This window comes from Podarcis cretensis (genome assembly GCF_951804945.1).
Source record: "Podarcis cretensis genome assembly, chromosome: 7".
In the NCBI taxonomy this organism is placed as follows: Eukaryota; Metazoa; Chordata; class Lepidosauria; order Squamata; family Lacertidae; genus Podarcis; species Podarcis cretensis.
This window is the reverse complement of record NC_137176.1, coordinates 56,288,386-56,312,372: the sequence shown is the minus strand read 5'-3', so window position 1 is coordinate 56,312,372 and position 23,987 is coordinate 56,288,386. Positions and strand designations below refer to the sequence as shown.

At 39.4% G+C, this 23,987-nt stretch overlaps 1 protein-coding gene across 3 annotated transcripts in view; it reads left to right on the top strand.

The window, feature by feature from the left end:
* The window catches only part of TOX (thymocyte selection associated high mobility group box), a 193,596-nt gene that overhangs the window by 132,757 nt on the left and 36,852 nt on the right, over positions 1–23,987 (top strand). For 2 of the 3 annotated variants that reach the window (XM_079984612.1, XM_079984614.1), the window contains exons 4-6: positions 12,467–12,505; positions 16,531–16,809; positions 21,866–22,096. In XM_079984612.1, coding sequence (XP_079840738.1) covers positions 12,467–12,505; positions 16,531–16,809; positions 21,866–22,096 — 549 coding nt within the window. The remainder of the gene's footprint in view (positions 1–12,466; positions 12,506–16,530; positions 16,810–21,865; positions 22,097–23,987) is intronic. The other variant, XM_079984613.1, reaches the window with a different exon arrangement.

Here is a 23,987-nt window from a genome sequence, read left to right as displayed (position 1 = left end):
CAATGATCATGAAGGTGGTGTACAGATGATTGGAGACAGTATTATAAGCAAGAAAAAAATATGATGTGTAAAACTGCACAGGTGCAGGATTAGTAATTATCTCTATAAAGCAAAAACTGTCTAAACTTCCTTTCCCCAACCTGGCATCCTCCAGGTGTTTTGAACTACAACCCCCATCTGGTACATCCATTGGAAGCTATAGTTCCGAAACAGCTGGAGGGAAGCAAGTTGAAAAAAACTGGCCTGTATAAGTTGGTATGAGGTTTTTTAAAAAAGAAAGAAAAAGAAAAAGCTTCCTGTCTTGTTCCAAGGGTACATTTTCTTCAGAGGATGAACACAATAAGAATATTCTGTTATAAAGTAGAAAATAAAGGAAAAGACAGACTTTTGCTCAATAATATAGAGGTCATTGGAGAAAAGGTTGTTTTCTCTCTTATTTTGCACCTTAAATGATGAGCATTTAAGGTCCCCAACCCCATTTTGTGAGTTGCCATCTGAATGGATTTTATTCTGATCCTGATCTGATTTTAGGATGTATTTTAACAGATTGTGTGATTCTATGTCAGTGTTTCCCAACCTTGGGCCTCCAGATGTTTTTGGCCTACAACTCCCATCATCCCTAGCTAGCAAGACCAGTGGTCAGGGATGATGGGAATTGTAGTTCAAAAACAGCTGGAGGCCCAAGGTTGGGAAACACTGTTCTATGTTAATGTGTTATACATTTGATGTTAGCTGCTCTGAGCCCTGTTTTGGTCGGGGAGGGTGGGGTATAAATAAACATCATCATCATCATCATCATCATCATTATTCTTATTATTTAACTGGAGAAAGTTCTTAGCAATTCCCTAAGGTACCCTTACATGTGTCAGGAAGGTTTTTTAAATCTCTCTTCCTGGTTTAGTTATCTTATGCTTTGTACTAGGGATGGAGAACCTCTGCCCCTCCAGATGTTGTGGATTCCATAATCCATGACTGTTGGCAATGCTGACTGGGGCTGATGAGAGCAGGAACACACCAACCTCTGGAGGACCACAGATTCTCTCTTTTCATTAATAAATATTAATTGTGCACCTGTGTGGTTTCTTTCTCTCACACACATGGTTGGTGGTGCAGGAATTATTTATTTATTTATTTATTTATTTATTTATGGTAAAGCTGTCATTGTTCAAGATACAGATACTGAGTGTCTGTGTGTCCCATCTTGATCTCCGATCATGCTGGTTTGATTGGTCATTTTAACATTTCATGCTTTCCAGAATGATGAAAAAACTCCAGTGAGCCTCACTTCTTGAATTATGACCCGCTTTGCTGTAATAGGCATCAGCTAATTCGGATATGACTCTGGAAACTGTTTATAAGGAGGAAATGCATACCTATCTTCTACGTACAAAATACTTTAAAAAAATCATATATATTTAAAGTCCGTGAAAAGGGTGTTTAAATGCAAGGTGGCCTCCCCTCAGCAGAACTGATTAGAGTGTATATATAGTCTGATTTCCTTTATGTGTGAAATTGATAGAACAGAACATGTTTCCAACTCTGGTTTGGTCAGATTTCACCACTCCAGTGAGGTGCTTGGGACTAAAAGAAACAACTACAATTAGAAACTAGGAAAAAAATGAACTAACAAGCTTTCTCGCCTGCAGCAAGCCTCCCCCATTATGTCTGAACATTTATGAAGCTACCAGTGGTTGATTTATTACTGCTGTAATGAACTTCACAGGCATCAACAGATTAGTATCTACTTTGACAAAAAGCCATTGTCAAATCTTGTTGGACTGCCTGATCAGTTTACTTTTGTTATTAATGACTCTGGCCAGCTTTCTTGATCTATGAGCAATACTGTTAGATGACAGAGGTCTTCCATTTGGGCAGGAAAAAGAGAGAGAGAAAGAATCAATGCAGACACAAAATAAAGCATTTTGTTTCCCAGCATTTTGTTTCCTATCAATGTTGTTGATCATATAGATTTGTAATTTCAAACAAAGTCATTAAAGTAAGTACTTATAGTGTATGAAATCTTCTGTGTTATTTCCCCAATGTTTATTGTGAGTTTACCTGTGGACTGTGTTTTCTGTAGCTGTTAGAATAAATGGATTGTCAAATGTTCCTTTCAGTTGTCCTTACCTACTGTTCAGAATACAGTTAACTACTTATTCAACTTCTTCTTCTTCTTCCCTTTGGAATGTCACAAATACACCTCAGTGACTAGACCAAAATAGTTATTACCATGTTGCTTGCTTTCCAGTGTTCCAAAATGTCAGACATTTGACCTGCGTAGCTTTTAAACATGACCTCATTGCTGCTTTCCATTCATTAAGCTATCCCCTTTTGCTCTCTTGTCATAAAAGATAAATGAAGATTCACACAATCTTGGTGTGAGTGAAGATTTATTGTTTACATTAATGTAGATTAAGTAGAAACAAACCAATTATAAATCATGCCAATCTTGTCATTTTAAGACTCCATCAGTTTTCTTATTCCCATGATTGCAATTTCTGGCCCTTTATAGCACTTCAAAGATGAACAACTCAGACTACTTTCCAAGTTATAGTTAGCAATTAGAGTGTATTCTGCAGTAGAGTTCCGAGATTTAATTATGCAAAATTCGTGCTTTCTCCAATTAAATTAATAAATATATCAGACTTGTCTTTTATGCAATCGATGATAAAATGTTCTCAGCTCTGTATGTGAACAATGCCTCTGGAAGCAAATAAAAACATTAGTTCTGCCTCTGAGATTTACAGAATAACCTACATCTTTGGTGGGTGGGAATTCAGTTAGTCAGTGTTTTGGTGGCTTGTTTCCCTCAAGGAAACAGATTTGTAAACTACTAAAGATAAAAATACTGGCATTGGAACAGCATTCTAGAACTTTTCTGTGTGCTCCATTTGACTCTTTCGTTTACTACTGGAAAGTGATCACACCTAGATATGGGATGTGAATACAGATGGATCTGAATCCTACAACCATCTGCAGAGTTGTAATTGCTGTCTGTACCCACTAGTTGTGGACATATTACTCTGCATGGATTCCACATTATTATTTTTGTTTGTTACTTAGTGCCACCCACTATATCTGCCCCTCTTTTTTTTAATACCAGTAAGCTACTGGGGGTTCTGAACCAGTGCCTCAAGAGGGTAAGGATCTGGATGAGGAATAGCACACTGAAGTTCACTCCAAACAAGACATGTGCTCCTTTTCTGGAGGAATACAGGCTTGTAAACACAACTTGTTTTGGATGGAATCAGCTTTACATTTGACCAGGTAGCAGAAGTGGCCAGGATTGCATTTACTGTATCAGGCTGGCATATCACTCATTCCTCCATTATCAGTTACTTCAATGCACTCTTCATGAGTCTGCTGTTGGTGAATTTTTGAAAGCTGCAGTCAGTCCAGATTTCAGCAGCAATGATGTTTGTGGGCATATACTTATATATGTTTGTGGGCATATACTTACATAATTTTTTTGCCATTTCTCATAATACTAAAAAAAAACAAGGTTCACCAAATAACTTGAACATTGGGAAATTCAACACAGATAATAAGAATTGCTTTTTGCAACAGTGAATTGTAAAACTATGGGATTAGCTACCACAAGATATCATGGTGGCCACCAATCTAGACAGCTTTAAAAGGGTTAGACAGCTTTGTAGATGGTAGGATTATTAGCAGCGGCTGGCATTGCCTCCAGCAACAGAGGCCACTGAATACAAGTTGCTTAGGTGCATGAATGGGGAGTGCTGTTCATGTGTTGCCTTAGGGGCTTCCTATTGGGATTTGGTTGACCCCTGTGAAAACTGAATGGTAGACTAGATATACTTTTGGTCTGATCCAGCAGGGCTATTCTTATGTCCATGTGCAAATGGCATTTTCTGACTGGCATGCAGAAAGTTGACCCATCCTGTTATGTTGCTGTCTTGGGCCATGGTAGTTGCAGATGCACCCAGTCCTTACCACACGTTAAGATATTTGTGTGACTTAAAGTTATTGTACAGAAGAGGCAGCAGGATTACCCTTTATGAACTGCTCTATAGGCCAAGACTTGTTAGAGAAATGGTCTGCTGCTATTATTCAGCTGAGAGATGTAAGGAAACATCATAAGTTGATGCAGTGTTCATGCTCACAGGGAATAAAATGTGTTAGCCTACAAAAGTATCTTTCCTAGATTTATGGATCTGCCCAGCAAAAAAAAAATAAACTACCGTACTCATTATGCACATCAGACCTGTTGGGAGGAATTCAACATAGTGCTATAGAAATTGTTCTGTCAGTGCAAACATTTCAGCTTGCCAGATGGAATAGTCTCCTCTCCCTCCTCTCCCTGCACTCTGTTCTGGAGGTTTTCCCAACCACCCTGAGACAATCTGTGGAAGATGGGGGCATGGGGAAGGAGAGAGGGGAAAGTCCCGCTGTGCTAGCAGAAGTCCTTGCAGTGGCTTCTGCTAGCGGGACTCATTAGTTGAAACTGGCCCATTGCATCTTGAAGATAACTTGTGGGTTACATTTCTCCAGCTCTGACCTTTGAGATAAGTGGAATTAAATATTACTTTCTTTGTTATGTATCTGTTACTATGACTCTTCCACAACTACAAAAGCTATACTTATAGTATCACATCATCTGTCATGCAGAGGAAATACCAGAATGATGCAGCTTCAAAAAGCACAATAATGGGAAGCAGAAAAGAAAAATAATTTGATTTCTTAATCAGTGCACAGCTCAGTGATGTTAGACTTTTGATATATAACATGAAGAGCAAGATCAGATTTGGCAAGTGTTCACGAGTTAATTAGCCGGTGTTACAGTTTCACAGATGCTGTGGACGAAAACAACCTGCAGTTATATAATGTGTACACAAAATGCTACAAAATGTGGTATACTAGAGCAATTGTGAAGCAAATTCATTGTTGCAGGGTGAAGCAGCAAATTGGGCATCAGACTGAAAGCACTGTAGAACATTTCTATTCTTGTTTCAGAGTACTCTTATTTGTGCTACCTACCATCCTGACGGGACGCAGGTGGCGCTGTGGGTTAAAGCCTCAGTGCCTAGGGCTTGCCGATCGAAAGGTCGGCGGTTCGAATCCCTGCGGCGGGGTGCGCTCCCGCTGCTCGGTCCCAGCACCTGCCAACCTAGCAGTTCGAAAGCACCTCCGGGTGCAAGTAGATAAATAGGGACCGCTTACCAGCGGGAAGGTAAACAGCGTTTCCGTGTGCGGCTCTAGCTCTGGCTCTGGCTCTGGCCAGAGCAGCGATGTCACGCTGGGCACATGACCCGGAAGTGTCTCCGGACAGCGCTGGCCCCTGGCCTCTTAAGTGAGATGGGCGCACAACCCCAGAGTCTGTCAAGACTGGCCCGTACGGGCAGGGGTACCTTTACCTTTACCTTACCATCCTGACATCTTGCAACTGTCACTGTGAACGAGGGACCTTCTGCATGCATATCATATATTCTGTGGCCCTTCTTCAGGAAAACTGAAGCATAATAATTTAATCTTTTTGATCATTAAGCAACTATAGAAGTTTTAATACAACTGTTTCAGTTTTACATCAACCTGGAACCCCATCGATACTACTAAGACCTGTAGAGATTTATAATGTATAAGTGATGGCTTCTTGCTGAACTATACAATGTTCTTTTTAAATGACATGGAATTGTAGAGTTTCAAAGGGTTCAGGGGTCCAACCTCTGAATAAAAGACAAATTTCTTGCCTTGTTTTTGTTGCACAGCAACACAGATTTATTATTTCTAGTGATTCTTAGGGGCCCAAGGTGAAGCTGAGGATGGTGTGGCATTCAAGATCTGCTTTAATAAACCATTGCAGAGTACCAGATGGCAAGTTTGGTCTGAAGAGAATGGACATGCAGAAAATGTTAAGGTTTTAAAAATCTTTGGAAATACTAGATACTGTATAAGCTTTCTAAGGCAAAAGGGGAGTGAGTGATGCATTCATCTGAAATGGCACATCACTGCATTTCCCCTTAGAAACTGCACCTGAGGGCAGAGCATGGGTGGGGACAGATTCTTTCAGATTCTGACTTAGCATAGCAAGAGTAAAATGAGATACTGCAGTGATGGGAATTGTCACTCCTGGAACAGGGCTAAAACTGCATATTACGTTGCAATTACTTCTTGTCATTGACAGGTATCAAATTACATGGCTGGACTTATTAGAAAAAATGAGTGAACAAAGTATTAAGAAAGAGGTTGAAGAAGGATTGCAGGAAAGGAGATGCTGCATAAATTTTGGAGCAGAAGAAGTAGCCAAACAAGGAAGCTACAGCAAGGGATGTCAAGAAGGGATTAAGACCTTTACCTATCATGCAAGAAGATTAAGCATCAGTCATTGAATAAATAGATACATGAGATGAAAAGATTTCTCTCTCTCTCTTTCTGACATGCTGAATTTTGCAGAATTCTCATTTGGGGCTTCTGAGAGCTTCATGCCAGGAAACATGTATATGATCCCAGTTTAGATTCCCTACATTGTCACCTAAGAAACATTGGTTATGTTTGGGTTGAAATGAGTACACTGTGATGTGAAGAGAATCACCACACAACATTACTGTGGGTCACACCCTAGAAACAGGGATAGCTTTCCATATAGATAAGCCCAGGAGCGAGCTTTTCAAAATTGAGAATTAAGATTTAGAAGCAGAGCCATGTATGCAGTATAAAGGGCACTCTAGACTGAAGTGTGTTTTCTAAGTATGTTACTGTATTCTTTGTTTTATTATTTTAACCTATATATTCAATTCTAGTGTTGTTCTTAAATAGCTTGCCCAAGGTTGACATTCCTTGCTTTATTTTCACTCTGAATTGCTTTGATACATTTTCTTTCAGAGAGCCATTGAATGAGCCAAGTATATTTTTTTCTTAAGACAGGCATAAATGTCACTTGAGATTAGATAAGTTGTTTTAGATCGCCATGGGCTGTTTTATCTGTTTTACAATGTGATTCTATACATATCTGCTCAGAAGTAAGCCCCGTTGGTCGAAGCCTTAAGCTGCTCTGGCAATAAATTTTACCATTTTTCTCCAAGGGGAAAGTTGGGTGAATGATGGGGCTTGATTTGCATGAAAGTGGGAGTGATAAGTAAGTGGGAGGGCCAAATAGCAAAGATTTGAACTTGCCCTTAAATGGCTGCGGTTCTGGTAATCAAGCCTGTGTTCTTGCATGGGAGAATTGCCATTGCTGGTTTGGTTATGCAATGTTCATGGAGTTCCCAACTGCTGTAAGCTGTGAATGAGAATCTTGAGGATATACCGGTATATGTCTATATGTGGTTCGTTTCCTTGTTGGACTCTGTCAATGAGCATTTGTGGGGAATATTGGTCTATCTGTCCTGTTGACAGAGACTTACATTGAAACACATTGGCAGTGGTGATGTTGGCTAGACATTGCTAGCTGTAAACAAGTTGCCCTGGTGATACCGTTTGCTCATTATGAGGCTTGAAAGGGATTCTCTCCCCACCCCCAGCCCATATCCAAAACTGGTTCAAAAAGCCACTGATTTATTTATTTATTTCACATTCATTGAGGTATGGGGCCGCTTTGCAAGCTTAATCCTGGTTTTCCTCTCATATAATGAATAAGTAATCTGTGTTCGGCCTTGTGTATTGATTTTTGTCAATTATGTAACTAATAGCTGTTTTTATTTTAATAATGCAGATCTTTCAGTGCTTCGTTCTGAAATCAAACCTTTTCACATTGGCTTACTCTCCTGTTCCAAACTACTTGTCTTTTATTCCCTCTTTGTTCTGTCCCCAGCCATTGAAGCTTCAAATTATTTTATTCTGCAACCTCTTATTTTTCTTTTTCCTCTTTCAGAACTCATTGTCAGTACCCCAGTCTCACTTTAAAACTAAAGCACATCTTATCCACATGATGGGTAAAATATTTCTGCTAGTTTTTTGTTAGATTTCTCCAGTTGTAGTTCACAGGGCTAGGCTTTGGCAGTACATATAAAGAGGAGAGGCGTTTTATCTTAAGAATGGTTGATTTTACTGTACGGGGTGCAAGAGGATGAAGGAAGTGCTACAAAACTGGTTTCAACACAATACCAGTTAATTGGAAATGGGTACATTCTTTATGAGACGTTGGGTCATTTGTAAAATGTCAGCAAGATGACAATGATAATAAGAATCTCTATTTGCCTCATTATATATATATATATATATATATATATATATATATGTGTGTGTGTGTGTGTGTGTGTGTGTGTGTGTGTGAATAGCAAATGCGTATGAAATAACCTAATGTCTGCATATCCTCTTGTTTAATGAGATATGCCATGATTTCCCTTATTCTTTGTTTTTTTTAAAAAAATAATATTTATTACCTTTTCCAACAATTTAAACACTACAAAAAAGAAAAACCATACAATACAATACAATACAAAAAAGAAACACTACATTACACTAACAAAACACTAACATTAAACTAACAAAACAAAACAAACACAATTTAAAACACATCAAATAGTTTCAATATCTTATCTTTCATTCACTTATTTCCACGACCACCTCACACCTCCCTTTTTGTATTCCACTTCTATTAATTTTTTCAGCAATTCCTTCCATCCTTCCTATAATTATCTTAACACATTCTAACCTTATTTTCCCTTTAATATTCTATTAATCTATTTATCCTTAATTCCTTATAACATTTCTACTAAAGCCATATAACTTCATTCCAACATGATTTCCCTTATTCTTTGAAGACTGTGGCCATTTCTTTTCCAAATACAGCAAAACCAAATCATTAAGTTTTCCTGTTTTTAAATATACAGTGCTTGGGGTGGCAAACTGCAGTCACATTATTATCCTGCAGATATTAATAAGACAAAGTTGTAAATAATACAATACAGGAGAAAGAGAAACTTATTAGCATATCATTAAACCACTTTAGTCCCCAGAGCAAAACCCATTTTTTATCACTTACTAGAAGTTTCTTGCCTTATAATTATACATATATGAAATTGACAAAGGCACAACATTTGACTGGGATGCTGGGTAGCTTGTTCATTTTGCCATAAAAAGACATAGTCAGAATATTTAAATTGCTGCTATTCTTATTAATATCAGCACGGTCATATACGTGTCTACTCAGAAGCAAGTTCCATTGAATTCAGAGGGAATTGCTACTAGGTAAGCAAGTATAGGATTGCAGCTTGAGACATTTAGGGTACTGTTATTGCTCATAAGTATTTGAACACTGTTTTCAGTTAATAATTCTGGGAGGAAATGTAATTAACTTAGTATTGTTACATGTAATAATATCTGTGATTTCTTATGTAGTTTAATTATAGAATGTTATATTATAAACCCCCTTGATGACTCTGAAGAGTCTTATAGTGCCCATAATTTCCCACCACCTCACTGGACAGTGGAATGTTGATGAATGAAATAACCAGTACTCCTAAATCAATACATTTAAGAAAGAAACTTCACTTACTAGGCCATTTAGCTTTAAATTGTTTGATAACTTGCTTAAAATAAAAAGCAAAATGGTCTTGCATATGTTTTCTTCTCAAGTATTTAATGAAATGCATCTTCATACTATAGGAGGTGCTTCAGAGTTACCGTACTTCTCTATGGTTTCACCCCTGTTGTTGCAGATCGTGTCCTTCCTAAAAGTGGGCACGTGTTGCAGTGAGACCTGGAGACCGACCTTCTGTGTTGTGGGTGGGTAAGATTGGATAGCCACAACACCCGATTGGTAGGTCCATTGATGTTGGGTTTAAACTGGCCAATGGCTCCAAACGGATCGAGGGACCTATATATACCCATGCACATGACCCAGAGCTTCCTCTTTTGGCTCGTGCATTCGGAACACCTGCCCACCTCTCCCTACTTTTAGGGCATTTTTTGCAATTGACCTTGCTATGCTGTCATGTGTCATCTGTCGTTGGGACAGGGGCACGGCAGGAATTTTCCCCACTTGGCTGATTGGCTGGTGCCATTTGGCTTTTACCTGCCGCATAGCTAATCGTCACAACTTGTAAGTTGCGGATAGGCACTGGTTCAGGTGATAGGGATGGGAGAATGATCTCGCCATCCCTATGTGAAGGGTATTCCATTAAAGGAATCCAGGGACTCAACTTGGTTTGGTCAACCCCCGAGAGGTGATTGTGCCTGTGCCTGAGTCCAGGGGAGCATCTAGAGGGTGAACATAGTCTGTTCCTGGCTTTTCGCCTACCCAGGAGTTCACCCTTGGCTGACCTATGCTGGTGCCCTGGGTCAGCACTGCCTGCAAGGGTGCAGGAAGCTAGTCGAACCAGAGCCTATGCAACCACTCACTTCCTATAATCAATAAAGCTGTGGCCTAAATTCTGCCCAAAAAACAAAACTAAAATTTGAGTCAAATGTGTTTTTATTTAGGGGGGAGGTATCTGGGTCTGAACACGCAATAACATTGAAAGGCCTGGTACTATGCGGTAGGACCAATGTCTTTTCCATTGTATCATTATATTGAACCATAGGCGATGGTTCAATGGGGCTGCATGACTGGTCCTTCTGACATGGTGCCAAGCCTTTAAATACTTGGACTGCCAAATGAAGCAGCTCTAGCATATATGAAGGATACCTGATTTGGTGTTATAATGCAATGTGCTGCTGGCTTAGGAGTTCTAGGAAAGTGATTTTAAAATATGAAATAAGGACTTCCCTTTTCACCTGTGATTCAGGCTTAAGTTATAATTAAGTGTAAAGTGTCGATAAAGGCAAGTATGCTAGTATATAGGCTCACGTATTAAAATATTAACCTATTAGAATTAGGATGCACTGGGTTTGGTTTTTCTAAGATTCCCCATTAATTCTTCAAAATGAGTCACAATTAGAAGTTTTATTGATTGCTAAGAGGGTCCAAATGAGTGGACCCTGAAAGATGAAACTAAATTAAAGGCATCTGTCCAAATTAAAATGGAAGCATGCATGAAGAATATACTAAATGAACATGTATGCTCCTGTAATAATACTTTTATTATCTTCAGCTTGCAGGCCAGACTTTTAATTATGACCTCTTTTTATATATCAAGGAAAAGCATGTATTTGGGATTAAAAACCTATTTCTTTAACTAGTCAGGTTAAAGGCTGTGGCTTGATACATTCCAGGCTGCAACTTTTATAAAAACCAGAGAACACTTCTAATAACACTTTTCTAATTTAATGGTTCAGTGCACAGTCAGTAAAGATTTAAATAATTCAGAAAGAAAGCCTATTTTCTTCCTTTATTGGAAGTTTGAGTCAGGCAAATTCTTTGACATTTAATAGGTTTTAACCCTTTTAATAACTTCTTATAATGAAATTTATTGGAGGTTGTTTTAAATAAAGGGTTATTATATTAGAGTGAATAGCAGTCAGTGTGTTTTTTATGATTAGTTTTGAGACCTTGGCCCTGTGTGACTCAAAAGGTTATTAACACATCAAGTAGAAGAGAATGTTAATATTCACAAAATTAAGTGTGTACCAAGAAATGTTACGCTAGTACATTTGTGTCATTACATGATCATGCTCTAAAAACCTGCTGTTAACATTTGAGTATTTAATTGTTTTAAAGAAGCTTACGGTCACTTACAAGAGCTGATATGGTGAAAGACAAGATGGCTTCCTTCAAGAGAGCATTACCCAATGTTAATAGTAGAAACCAATAATTGAATGTTATTTTTTCTTGGTTTTTTTTATTGCTGAGAAATTTATTTTAAGCATTATAATTTCAGTTACTTAAGAATAAGATTAGTTTCTCATCAAATTATATTTTGATTCTAGCCTGAAGCAGATGAGGTTATTTAAACTGCAGCATGCTATAAACCAGAGATCCAGGCGATGTACATCTTTTGTTACTTAAACTTTATCAGTAAATCACTAACTCCTTTAACAAATCTATGAATATTTCCTGTATTAAGGGTATATTTTGCACCTGTCATGGTCATCTTTAATTATCATATTCAGATCACTTTTTTATTTCATCCTTTTGAATTATTCTATTGCAGTCCATTCAAAATTCAGCTACAGATTTCAATCATTACTGCTGTGACTAAAATGCACAGGCAGGTTTGTGAGGCCTTCAAAAAAGTGTTTTCCTCGATACAAGAGGACTGTTGATCTGGAAAAATATTTCAAGCCTTGGGTGAAAACATGACATTCTTAGAGCAGTGGAAGTTCCTTTGTTGCATTTGGCCCATATGACCTCTTTGTCAAGGTCTGGGTGGGAGGTAGGGATGCCTGTTTTAAGAAGCTTGCTGTGCTCAGTGCTGAACAGTGAGATTCCCTGTTGCTATTACTGAAAACTGTCCTACCACATCCTGCCACTAGCCATCCATGCAACTTTTAAAAGTTAATAAGGAGTGAACAAATGGATTTTTAATGGAATGCTTATGTAGCACTTAAAAACTTTAAAGGATGGATAGCTCACCTGGAGAATACAGAAGGGCAAAACTAATCACAGGCATGTCTTTTATTTCAGCTGCGAAACTGGACTAACATGGCAGCTGAAGAATTTGCTGTGAGCTCTGTTTTTATATTACATCTGTCTTTTCCCTTGGCTTTGGGGTTAATTTCCATCTTGCTTCAGCTAGCATGTATAGCAGGGTGGGCGACCTGTGGCCCTTAGCCTTATTTTATGTGGTCCTTGACCAAATTCAGAAGCCCTCTGCAAGTGGTCAGCTCAGACCTCGTGACAAGAGCCATCTGTTCCTCCCTGGCAGCTGCTGGGTAAAGAAGAAAAGTGAGAAAGAAGGTGTTGAAAAAGTGTCCATTTTTAGTTCTAGCCTCACCAACAGCCAGTTTTGCTCCCACACACAATTGATGTGAGGTTCCTGACAAATTGCCCCAAACATTACCCACCTCTAACTTGGATGCCTTGTGGAAATGGAAAGGTACCTGAATTCACACAAGATGTACTCCCAAATTTCCACCAATTTACTCCTTCCATTGAAACTCAACACTCCATCTCACTTTGTTCAAGAATGTCTCCCAACAATTGGCAGTGGCATTTGAGCATTTGCAGAGATGTGCAGTAAGGAAGAAGGGGTGGGAAAGCCATTTTCTTTGGAATCAAGGTATTATGATTCATGTAAGCATTATTACTGCGATCTAAATCAAAAGAACAACTTTGGTTGTTCTGTGCTCTAATAACTAATGCCATTAAAGCCATAGTTATTTACAATTCATACTTACCTGATCCTTGTTTAGTTCTATGCTTTCTTCTTGATTCAGTCAGTTTGTGCAATGGGAACAATTGGTCGGGCAAAGGCCCAGTGGTAGATCATGCGCTTTGCATGCAAACGATCTCTGGAATCTTCAGGTAGAACTGGGAAACCTTGGAGAGCTGCTGCCGGTCAATGAAGACTATACTGAATTAGGTTGACCATTGACCCAACTCAGTATAAGACATTTTCACATATTTCTGTAAATTAAGAACAGCTAACTGCAGCCCCAAACAAATACTGCCATAGAGATTTGCTGCCACTATTTCTTTCCATATTTGATCACTTATCAGCATTACTAGATTGAACCTATTAACAAACTGCCTCACTCGCTGCCCCAATAGCTGTCTTACTCATTTCTTACACAATGTGGTCTTCTTCTTCCTCTATATGCAAGCTCCTTTTTCCTTCTATTTCACTATGGTGCTATGTTTCAACTGCACAGATACCAGCCGTGGGTAGTTTTCTAACTAGGTGCTAGTGGTGGGTAGGGCAATAAGCAAAAGTGGCTGGATACTGCTAATTTTACCTTTGTACAGTAGGCTTCTTTCTACCTGCACACACACTGCCCTTCATCCAGGAAAAGAAGCATTATCAGTGTTCACTGACACATTCCAGCCAGACAGAAATGCCACGTAAGATTGCAAGGCAGGGCCCACGGGGAGAATGGCCTGAGAGAAGGAGTTGTGGCTGGAGAGGTGGCCAGATAGAGATGCCTGGGGCCTGAAGTTCCACACAAACACATTCTCTACCTGTACTGTTTTGTAATTGCAGGAAATAGGATGCGGTGGTGTTAATGTCTGGATTACAATTTCAGCTATCTATTTTAACAAAACTCAGCTCTAACTTTGCCTCATTTCAAAAAAAATTAAAAAAATGCTATGATAATGTGCCACTGCAATGTATCCAAAAGGCCCTGTAGATAAGTGCTGGGAGGGTGGGAATACTCTGTTGAGTAATTGTACAGTATAAGCGCTAGTCACACTTTAACTCCTGCAATGCATTTCAGTAGCCTTGAGGAAAACTCTCTCCAGCGTTCAGGGTCAAACGATAACAGGCCGGGCTAAATGGAAGGGCTTCAGAGATGCCTTACTTCTCCTTGTTCTTGCTGCATCTGGCACACTTCCAGGCCTTTCCTGCTAACACCACAGAAAGCAGCAGCTGGTGACTAACATTAGCAAATAAGGCCTCAGGGCTGCCCATATTTGAGTTCTTCATTCACCAACTGCTATTCAGCAAAACAGCTGGATCAGAAGCGATACAGCCAAGAAGTAGTTAGAGTTTTATGTGTACAACTGTTCAGATATAGATTGTCTGCTAGAGGCAGAGATAATGATAGCTTTCAAGGCTTATGTGTTTGACTAGGATGGAGCTGGTGTTTGAAAGAAGAGATTAAAGTGCCAGTAACAATCACAAAATGTTTTTCAAGATTCAAATGTAAGCCATTGGTTGTCAGTATACATTGATTTCCCTCTCTCCTCTTTCCTTTCCCCCTCCCCCCTCCCTAAGTATCAATTCTACACATGCCAGAAATTTTATTACACAAATCTGTACAAAGTCTGTTAAAAGTGATAATTCATATTGCAATGTTACACATTAAAATGTTTGGGTGAAAAATAAAACTACAGTGCATGTTCTGGGACTTCTAGATACAGCTGGCATGAATGTGTTGCAATCCATGTGCATGCCAAAAAAATTAGAATAAAGCAGATCAAATCCTAATCTCCATAGCATTTCATAACCTATAGTCAAGTCTTGATGGAAATATTACAATATTATAATGAATATCCTACCTGTCGTCAATAGTTATATGATGATCTCTAAGGGTTGTATGAGATGCAGGCATGTCTGTGTCCAATCTAGTTCAGACATAGTTGGAAGAAATGTTTCCTGCTTGGATGCTGAACCACAGTGAACCTCAGGCTCCCCATTTCTCCCTCTTTATTCTGTCTTCCTTCCCTCCTTCTTTCTTTCGGATGACATTTAATGCTTTTGATTTTAAACTATCCACATTTCCTCATGATGTTCAAACTTGGGGAACTGTGATTTGCTAAAATTATGAGCTAAGATCAAGCCAAGGTAAAATAATGGTTATAGACCCTGGCTTGTTCTCAATTCAAGTTTTAAACAAAGCTCACTTTCCCAAATTCAGACATCATAGGGAACTGTGGTTAGCTTCTGGTGCATGAATAAGCAGAGGGAAGTAAACAAGCCCAAAGCTCTCCATGCCTCATTCTCATGCAGGAAACGTGGCTCCTTCACAGGGCCTATGTTTTCATAACCAAATGTGTAAACTTCCTGGAATTTAAATGTTATGATAAAATATAAATCTGAGAGAAAATTTAATTATTTGCAACAATTAGTTTATGATTAGACTGACATTACTACTATATGTTGGGCAGACTTCCAGACTGTGCCCCTTCATTAAATATCTAGAGTTGTTCTGTATTGTGCAACACTTGAAAATAAATACATTTACAATTTCCAGTCAAATACGGAAGCACTTCTATCATTACTTACATCACCGATTTGTTTACTTGGATCTCCTAGAACTTCTGTGCCAGCAGAGTTTCACTGGTACAACAGGACTTGTTTCCTTTCTTCCCCTGCGTCCCCACAGAATATGCTCTGGAGGTGACAGGAGAGGAGGGCCTGCTGCGTGCTCAGAAGTCAGTTGTGCCAGTGAATTACAGTAGGACATTGTGGGATATCCATGGACAAGTATATTTGTCTTCTGGAGAAGTAAAGCACTTCACTGTCCATTGATTACTCCTCATCTCAGCAAATTTGGATTCATTGCTTGAATTAAAAAAAAACAAAATCAGAAGTCCATTAAGGTTAAAATCAGTGACCCAAATAACGCAATGGATTAATTTGTTGGGTTCTGAACTTTAAAGCTCTTTGCATTCATTTATGATTAGTCAGTTCAATGATAGCATTTCTGAAATCAGAATAGTTCCTGAGGCAGTTTGGGGTATATTAGAACTACAATACCATCTACTGAAGAATTTTGCAGGCCTCATATTTAAACCCCATTGATTTAGGAAAAGTTAAGATTTAAATCTAATTATACAATTGCAGCTCATAATTTTTCTGTGCTTGGAGTGTTTTTTAAGGCATGATACATGAAGGGATATTCTTCACTGAAGTCATTAGAATTTCCTTAAGCACTGAGCTATTAAACACTGTTGTTCTTAAATGCTGCAATGTTGTTTTAAAGGTTAAGCAAAATATTTTCAAACTCCTAATGAGACAGAATACTTTCAATAGTGGTATAATAATGATACACTCTCACTTTACAAATTCTCCTTTTTTCTTTTAGATGCAAGAATTACGGAATACAGAAGGAGCTCAGTATAGTTCCCACCCCCAGATAGCAGCCATGAGACCAAGGGTTCAACCCGGAGATATGAGGCAGCCTGGAATGCTGCAACATGGTCAGCTGACAACCATTAACCAGTCACAACTAAGTGCTCAGCTTGGTTTGAACATGGGTGGAAACAATGTTCCACATAACTCCCCATCTCCTCCTGGAAGCAAGTCTGCAACTCCTTCACCATCCAGTTCAGTTCATGAAGATGAAGGAGATGATACTTCAAAGGTATGACTAGCAACATACTTTTGTTTTTCAAGGTTTGCAACCAGCAGAACATCACAGTGTAAGCGGTTCTATAGTAAATATTTCATTCAGTTGTATGATATTGTTTAAAATTATTTCCATCAAAACAGCATATTTCTGAAATGCGCTAACAAGAAAGACGAGGTTCAAGGCTGGAGTAAGAAGTATGGCAGGAGAGCTGTTCAGCAAGAAAGAATTCTAGATTTTTCTTACGATGTGTTTGTTTTAATGAATGAGAGCATGGGGACATGTTGACAGAAGCAGAAGAGGACAGGAGAATAGCACAGAAAGGGAATGTGAATTCACGCAAACAATATGTAATGATGGCCACCAGCTTAGGGGCGAATGAAGGCGTCATGACACCTGGGGCGGGGCGTCACTACGTAGGGCACATGTGCAGCATTGCTATGTGCCAGGATCCTCTGCTCATGGCTGCAGCCACAAACTGAGGATTCTCTACATGCGGCTGTAGTGGAGACGGAGGGATCCCACCGCCATCCGTACAGCGCTGGAGCGGTGCTGCCAGCAAACCGCTATGTACAGCGCATGTGTGTTGTCGTTACGTACAGCACATATGTGCAACACCGCACATGCACTATACATAGTGGTTTGCCACTGGCGCCGGGATCCTCTGCTCGCAGCTGCAGCTGCAAAAGGAGGATCCCCCACATGCGGTTGCGGCAGCGTGAGGAGCTTCCTGCAGCCAATCAGAAGCCGCGCTTTGATTTTCAAATGTTTTGAAAGTCGAACGGACTTCCGGAATGGATTCCGTTCAACTTCCAAGGTATGACTGTAGTACTATTATTACCTTAAGTTTAGCTTAAGTTGTTATTACCTTAAGTTTAGCTTAAGTTGTTAAAGCACAACTCAAACAACAAAATAGTATTTTTACGGAAAAATTAAATTTCACACACAGAGAGAGAGACTCAAATGTTGATAATTATGAAAGGCTGGATACAAGCCCAATTTTGTCCAAATTTCCCTTTTGGGGGATTATCCCTAGAAGCACAGTCCTTAGAAGAAAGAATTCTGCTGCATTCATTTTTGTTAGTGATGGATGAAGCTTTAGGACTTAGCAATAACTAGAATCTTGCAGTTGCCACTTCTGTGTACCTTTGAGATTATTTAATGTAACTTTTGTGGGACGCAGGTGGCGCTGTGGGTTAAAGCCTCAGCGCCTAGGGCTTGCCGATCGAAAGGTCGGCGGTTCGAATCCCTGCGGCGGGGTGCGCTCCCGCTGCTCGGTCCCAGCGCCTGCCAACCTAGCAGTTCGAAAGCACCTCCGGGTGCAAGTAGATAAATAGGGACCGCTTACCAGCGGGAAGGTAAACGGCGTTTCCGTGTGCGGCTCTGGCTCTGGCTCTGGCTCTGGCCAGAGCAGCGATGTCACGCTGGCCACGTGACCCGGAAGTGTCTCCGGACAGCGCTGGCCCCTGGCCTCTTAAGTGAGATGGGCGCACAACCCCAGAGTCTGTCAAGACTGGCCCGTACGGGCAGGGGTACCTTTACCTTTACCTTTAATGTAACTTTTCCCATTTTCTTCACATTTATTTTGACCACTTAAGTGTTCTGAATGAGTATTGCCTTCCAGTTAAATGTAACAATTCTTCCTATTGGTTCATTAAACATGTATATTTCTGGTGCAGTGGTACCTTCAGGTTAAGAACGGACCTCCAGAACGAATCAAGTTCTTAACCCGAGGTACCACTGTATTGCTATTTATAATTGTGACACATTAGATGCTTTGTATGATCACAAATCCGTATTCCTAACTAGACAGATGACTGTGTGTTGCATGGTTATTTGAATTTCACTTATGAAAGAATTTCATGCAATTTAGAGAACAGAGAGTAATGAGAGGACTGTAAACAGCAAATGTTAACTAACTGAAACATGATCACTAAAGTACTACTGCAGCCTATTCTGTTTATGTAGCAGTGGCTTTACCATTTTTACTTTATATGGTAAGTTATAAGTAGAATTTTATGTTGTTTGTTCAGTCTATTATGCAGATGGTACTTGATTAAAATCTATTTTAAACTATGGTGATTACTGCGAGATAGTGTGAACGAAACAGCTCTCTTACTGCCATTAAAGGCCTTGGAACTATTGCAGTTTATTTTAAATATGCTTATAGGCGTTCCTTAACTTCTCAGGGGACATTTAGATATCAACAATGTGCCTTATTTGATAGTCTTAAATCCTCTACTATATATCCTTGTGATCTATTATTTGTGCAACATGGTTAATACACACATTTTTAAAGTGAGAGACTATTGCTTTCTTGTGATAAATAAGTTAAATACATCACTATAATTAAGCAATAAGGCCTGACAGGAGGTGGATTACCATGAGCTAACTACACCTCTAGGGATTTTGAAGCACAAGTCTATGCTTAGCAGAATAAGTATGAGGATTTTTTTTAATTATTTCCCATCTGTCTCTGTTTTGGTGGTTAGCAGAAAAGTCTGTGTAACTGCTAGATGCTTGTAAGCATAAGGTAGAACATCATCCCCATTATTTTCAAGGTTATTAGTTGTGGAATTATTTTTAATTTTCACGTTATAAAAAGAAAAAAGAAAAGAAAGAAGAGAATTTCCCCGAGAATATTCACTCTGCAGCGTGGTAGAGAAACAAGTCAAAGCCAATAGATCATTTAAACTCCTTCAGAGATGTTCAATTTGCCAAGTAACCATTTCCATACTTAACCTTTTGTGAACATTAAAAGTTACTCACAAGGCTAAGCAGTGAGTTATAATTGTAGCCCAAATATGTAAGATTTTATTTAGATGCTTTTGAAAAAGTTGAATTTCCCCTTAGTGCTATATTTCTGGCATGATAATGTGTTGCCATCTGAACAAGACCACTCCAGCAGGGGAAATGCTTCGGAGTTGTACATGGGAAGATGGCAGCCTGAAAATTGTGAAAACACGCTAGTGCTTAGGTATTTAGGAAACAATCCCAACTCGCTCCAGTGGGGCAACCACTACATCACTAACGCTGCTTCCCACAGTGCTAGGGGATAAGGTGGGGCAGACAGCCTATGGAATCTTCTACCCCAAGGTGTAGTAATGGCCACCAATTTGGACTGACCAAAAGGATTAGACAAATTCATGGAAGATAAAGCTGTCAGTGACAACTAGGTAAGGTGGCTATGTTCTACCTGCACTCTGGATGGCAGCATGCCTCTGAATAGCAGTTGCTGGTGAGCACAAGTGCAGAGAGTGCTGTTGCACTCACGACCTGCTTATGGTGCTTCCTATGGACATCTGTTTGGCCACTGTAAGAACAGGATGTTGGATCAGATGAACCTTTGGCAACAGGTTTCTTATGTTTTTATGAGTCTAAGAGCTCATGTTTGGGTGCTTGCCCAGGCCAAAACCTTCCAGCAGGTGAAAAGCTACCACATCAGATAGATTGTTAGGCTTGCATATTTTCCACTACAATGCTGCTATTAGACCAGAAATAGCTATTACATAAGTAATCAATTTGCGGCATAAGATGGAAGATTTAAACAACAAAATTTAAGTTGAATGAGCCTTGCTCTTTTTCCTGAGGTTTCTCCAACTTTTTGGTAATGGTAGGCAAACAGATTTAGTTTAATAATCCATATTGGGCATGCAGCTTGATTACTTCCATTTCATTCCCCCTCTGATGCAAGCAGGCAAACAAACCGGGGGGGGGGGGGGGGGGGAGGGCGCTTAGTCCAAACTCAAGATCATGACTTGTTTCTATCTAGTCATGATCGCCTGCCAAACTTAACTCATATTTGTTGACAGTTTATGGTTATTGGTTTTTTAGACAGCAACAAACCACAATCCCAGGTTCACATATGGTGCCTCCCCCAGTGTGAAGCAAACTGGAAGCAACAAAACTGTGTGCCCCAGCTTCTTAGCTTACAGTTCACAGGGCCTGTGTAATATTGGCTACAGTGACCACCATTTTAAGACTGCAACCATAGCAGACTTTATGGTCTAAGCCAGCTTTTTGCTTGCTTGCTTGCTTTTTCTCTCTTCCCCACTCCCCCTCGACCCCACACATTGCTTTCCTTAATATTTTTGGAAAACTCAAAAGCTTCTCACTAAACCTTTGATATTTGAAGATCTGAAGAAGAATTATATGGAAGATTTTCCCTATTTGTCAGCAACACCATCTTTATACTTGCTCTCTGATTATTTCTTGGCTTCAGTGGGAGTGGCATTTAGAACATAAATAACATTGTGCTTCTAAATGAATTGTTGGAATTATCTTACCCCAGCACCAGTATCAAAGTTTTAATAAAGCTGTTTTCTGTTCTCTTGTCTGGCAACTGAACCTCTAGGGAAAAGCACAATAGACATTTGACCTTGAAAGGCAAAGTGATAAAAAAATGATACCCCTGGCCATACAGTTATGTTGATCAGCAGCCACATAATAGAGATTCTTTTAAGTATCCAACTTCAGATACTGTTACACAAACAAGATTTCAAAAATAGTTTCATGGTTTTTGATACAGCTAAATTGCAATCATATACAATTCATGTCCAATCCCATCCCTATTAAATCAGGAGGAAGGCACATTGATTCTTAGGTTTTTTTTTAAAGCATGCATACAATTGCTGCCAGTACTAAAGAAGGAGGGAAGAAATCTCCATCAGAGAGAATGTAACTTTTACTGCACATGGATTGCCCCAGTGGTTGAACTATAAGCCAGTGTATAATGTGTTACGAAACACTTTGCAGTGATGTCATGCCATTAGCAGTAAGACTTGAAAAAGATGAAAAGCTAAGCCAGAACTTAGATGCTGCAATGAAATGAAAGCAAACTATAAATGTATAATAAAATTATGAAAATAAGATTACATAACCAAAAATATCTAAAATGCATTTTATAGATGAAATCATGTAAGATGCCAACAATTTGGATTATGAAAAGCACTCTAATTAAAATAAAATTTCCAGCAGAACCCCAGATGCCTATTGGTTGAGAAATGGGGATTTAGTTTGCTCTATGATCGTGATAGTTTGTATTGTAATATAGTCTTTGCTTTCTTTGCAGATCAATGGGGGAGAAAAAAGACCTGCCTCCGATATGGGAAAGAAGCCCAAAACTCCCAAAAAGAAGAAGAAGAAGGACCCTAATGAGCCACAGAAACCTGTTTCTGCCTATGCATTATTTTTCCGAGATACTCAAGCTGCCATCAAAGGCCAAAACCCAAATGCTACCTTTGGCGAAGTTTCTAAAATTGTCGCTTCCATGTGGGATGGCTTGGGAGAAGAACAAAAGCAGGTACAGCAATACACATATACATATATTGATTTAACTTTCCATTAGAAATGGGTCTATTGGCTACTGTGTTTCTTTGATTCCAAAGAGAATCAGTGTGCCACATCAGAATATGAGTCACAAAAGGAAAACTTGCTAGAGGAAAACTGGATCAGCTGCATTAGCATCCTTGCCTATAACTTGACAGTGTTGTGATTGCACGAGCTCTGGGCCTAGATTCAACTGCTGTTATATTAGGAGAATTTTGGCACAGTTATGACCAAACAGCTGCAATTTTGGTGCTCATCCCAGGCACATTCCACCTTAGAAGTTGATTCTGATCTGTTGATCTTTTCAGGACTTGCCTGTTCTAGCCTATCCTTCTTTGCTGGTTTGAAAATTCCCGCAGGATCATACCAAAGGAGTGTCTGCATGTTCCTTCCATATGACTGGCCGTGCACTCTGCTCTTTTATAGGAGAGCCTGTATTTCCTTTTAGTCAGTGCCAGTCGTCCATCAAAGGAAGCCCTTCCCAGTAATATCTGATATTCTTCTGGCTCCAGCAGAATATGATTGCTGTAGCACACTGATGTGCAAAGTGTTATTCTGTTTTTAACATATCTATATGTTGTGTGCCTGGGCCCTTGTCAGCAGAATAGGCGCCCATGATACACATGCAGTCCCATTCCAGACAGCATTTGGAATGGCTATTGTTTGAGAAAATTGCATTTCCCAAATGACAATGTGTTTCTGTTTAAGTAGTAGGAAAGTGTGATTTCCTCATCACAAAAGAAACCTTTAAGAAAAGATATCTGGATTACTTTGCAATAACTGTGAAATTATTGTATAATAAAAAGATGTCTAGAAGGGCCCAGGCCATGTCTTGGGCTTGAAAGAATTAGCAGCTACCTTTGTAATGCAGCCCTTCTGTGGAAAAGAGAAGTGAAAGTCTGTGATTTTAGATGTGTGTGGGGAGGCTATTATTTTAACACAAATGCAAAAAGGAACTCTCAGCACTTCTTTATATTCCTCCTGATTGTCTCTTCCAACCACTTTGGGACTTTCTTCAAGTGAATGGTGAGGGGAAACTATAAATGAGACCTGTGAAATCAAATGATAAGGAATACAACAATTTCTAGACTCCTAATATCATTTTTTAAAAAAAAATAAAAAATAGAAACAGTATCTTCCATATACAGAAGAAAAATGCATTTCTTGACCACATGTCTGCTACTTAGCTATTCCCTCTGCACTGTTGCTGCTGGTTCTGCTTGCTTTTTGACACAGTCTAAAATTTTAGTTGAGTTTTGCTATGTACTGTGTGGCTTATTTGTTGTTTTAAGCTGAATAGAACCCGACTTGAGGCTGCGTGGTGAAGGGCAGGCTATAAATGATTTTAAATGTTTCCATGAGCCCTAGCCAGCATGATCCATCCCAGTCAGGGATGATAGGAGCTGTAATCCAGCACCACTCATAGGACCACAGGTTCCTCACAACTTCATAATGCAACAAGAGAAGGTCCCTGTTACCATTCACAGAAAGAATTAATTCCCCTCCACTACCACCACCATACAATGCTGCCCCATCCTCAGGCCATGGCTATATCCCACCTTAGTTCCCCTAGGGATAGGTAACAGAGATCTTGCAATCTGAAAAGACAGAAGGTAGTGGAAGCCCAAGAACTACTAGGAATACACTCCCCTCCACCCCTTAAAAAAACAACCCTTCTCCTGTCCCATTATAGGGAATTCACAACAAGAAGCCAGTCAGCTGAGATGAACAAATTTGTCCCTTGTTTAGAATTTACACAGAAATGGTTGCATACAATTATTTTCTTTTGAGTATTTGCCAGACATGTTACATTAATTGACGGAAACATCCAGGGGTTTCTCATTTTCCAGCTGTGTTTATTTGAC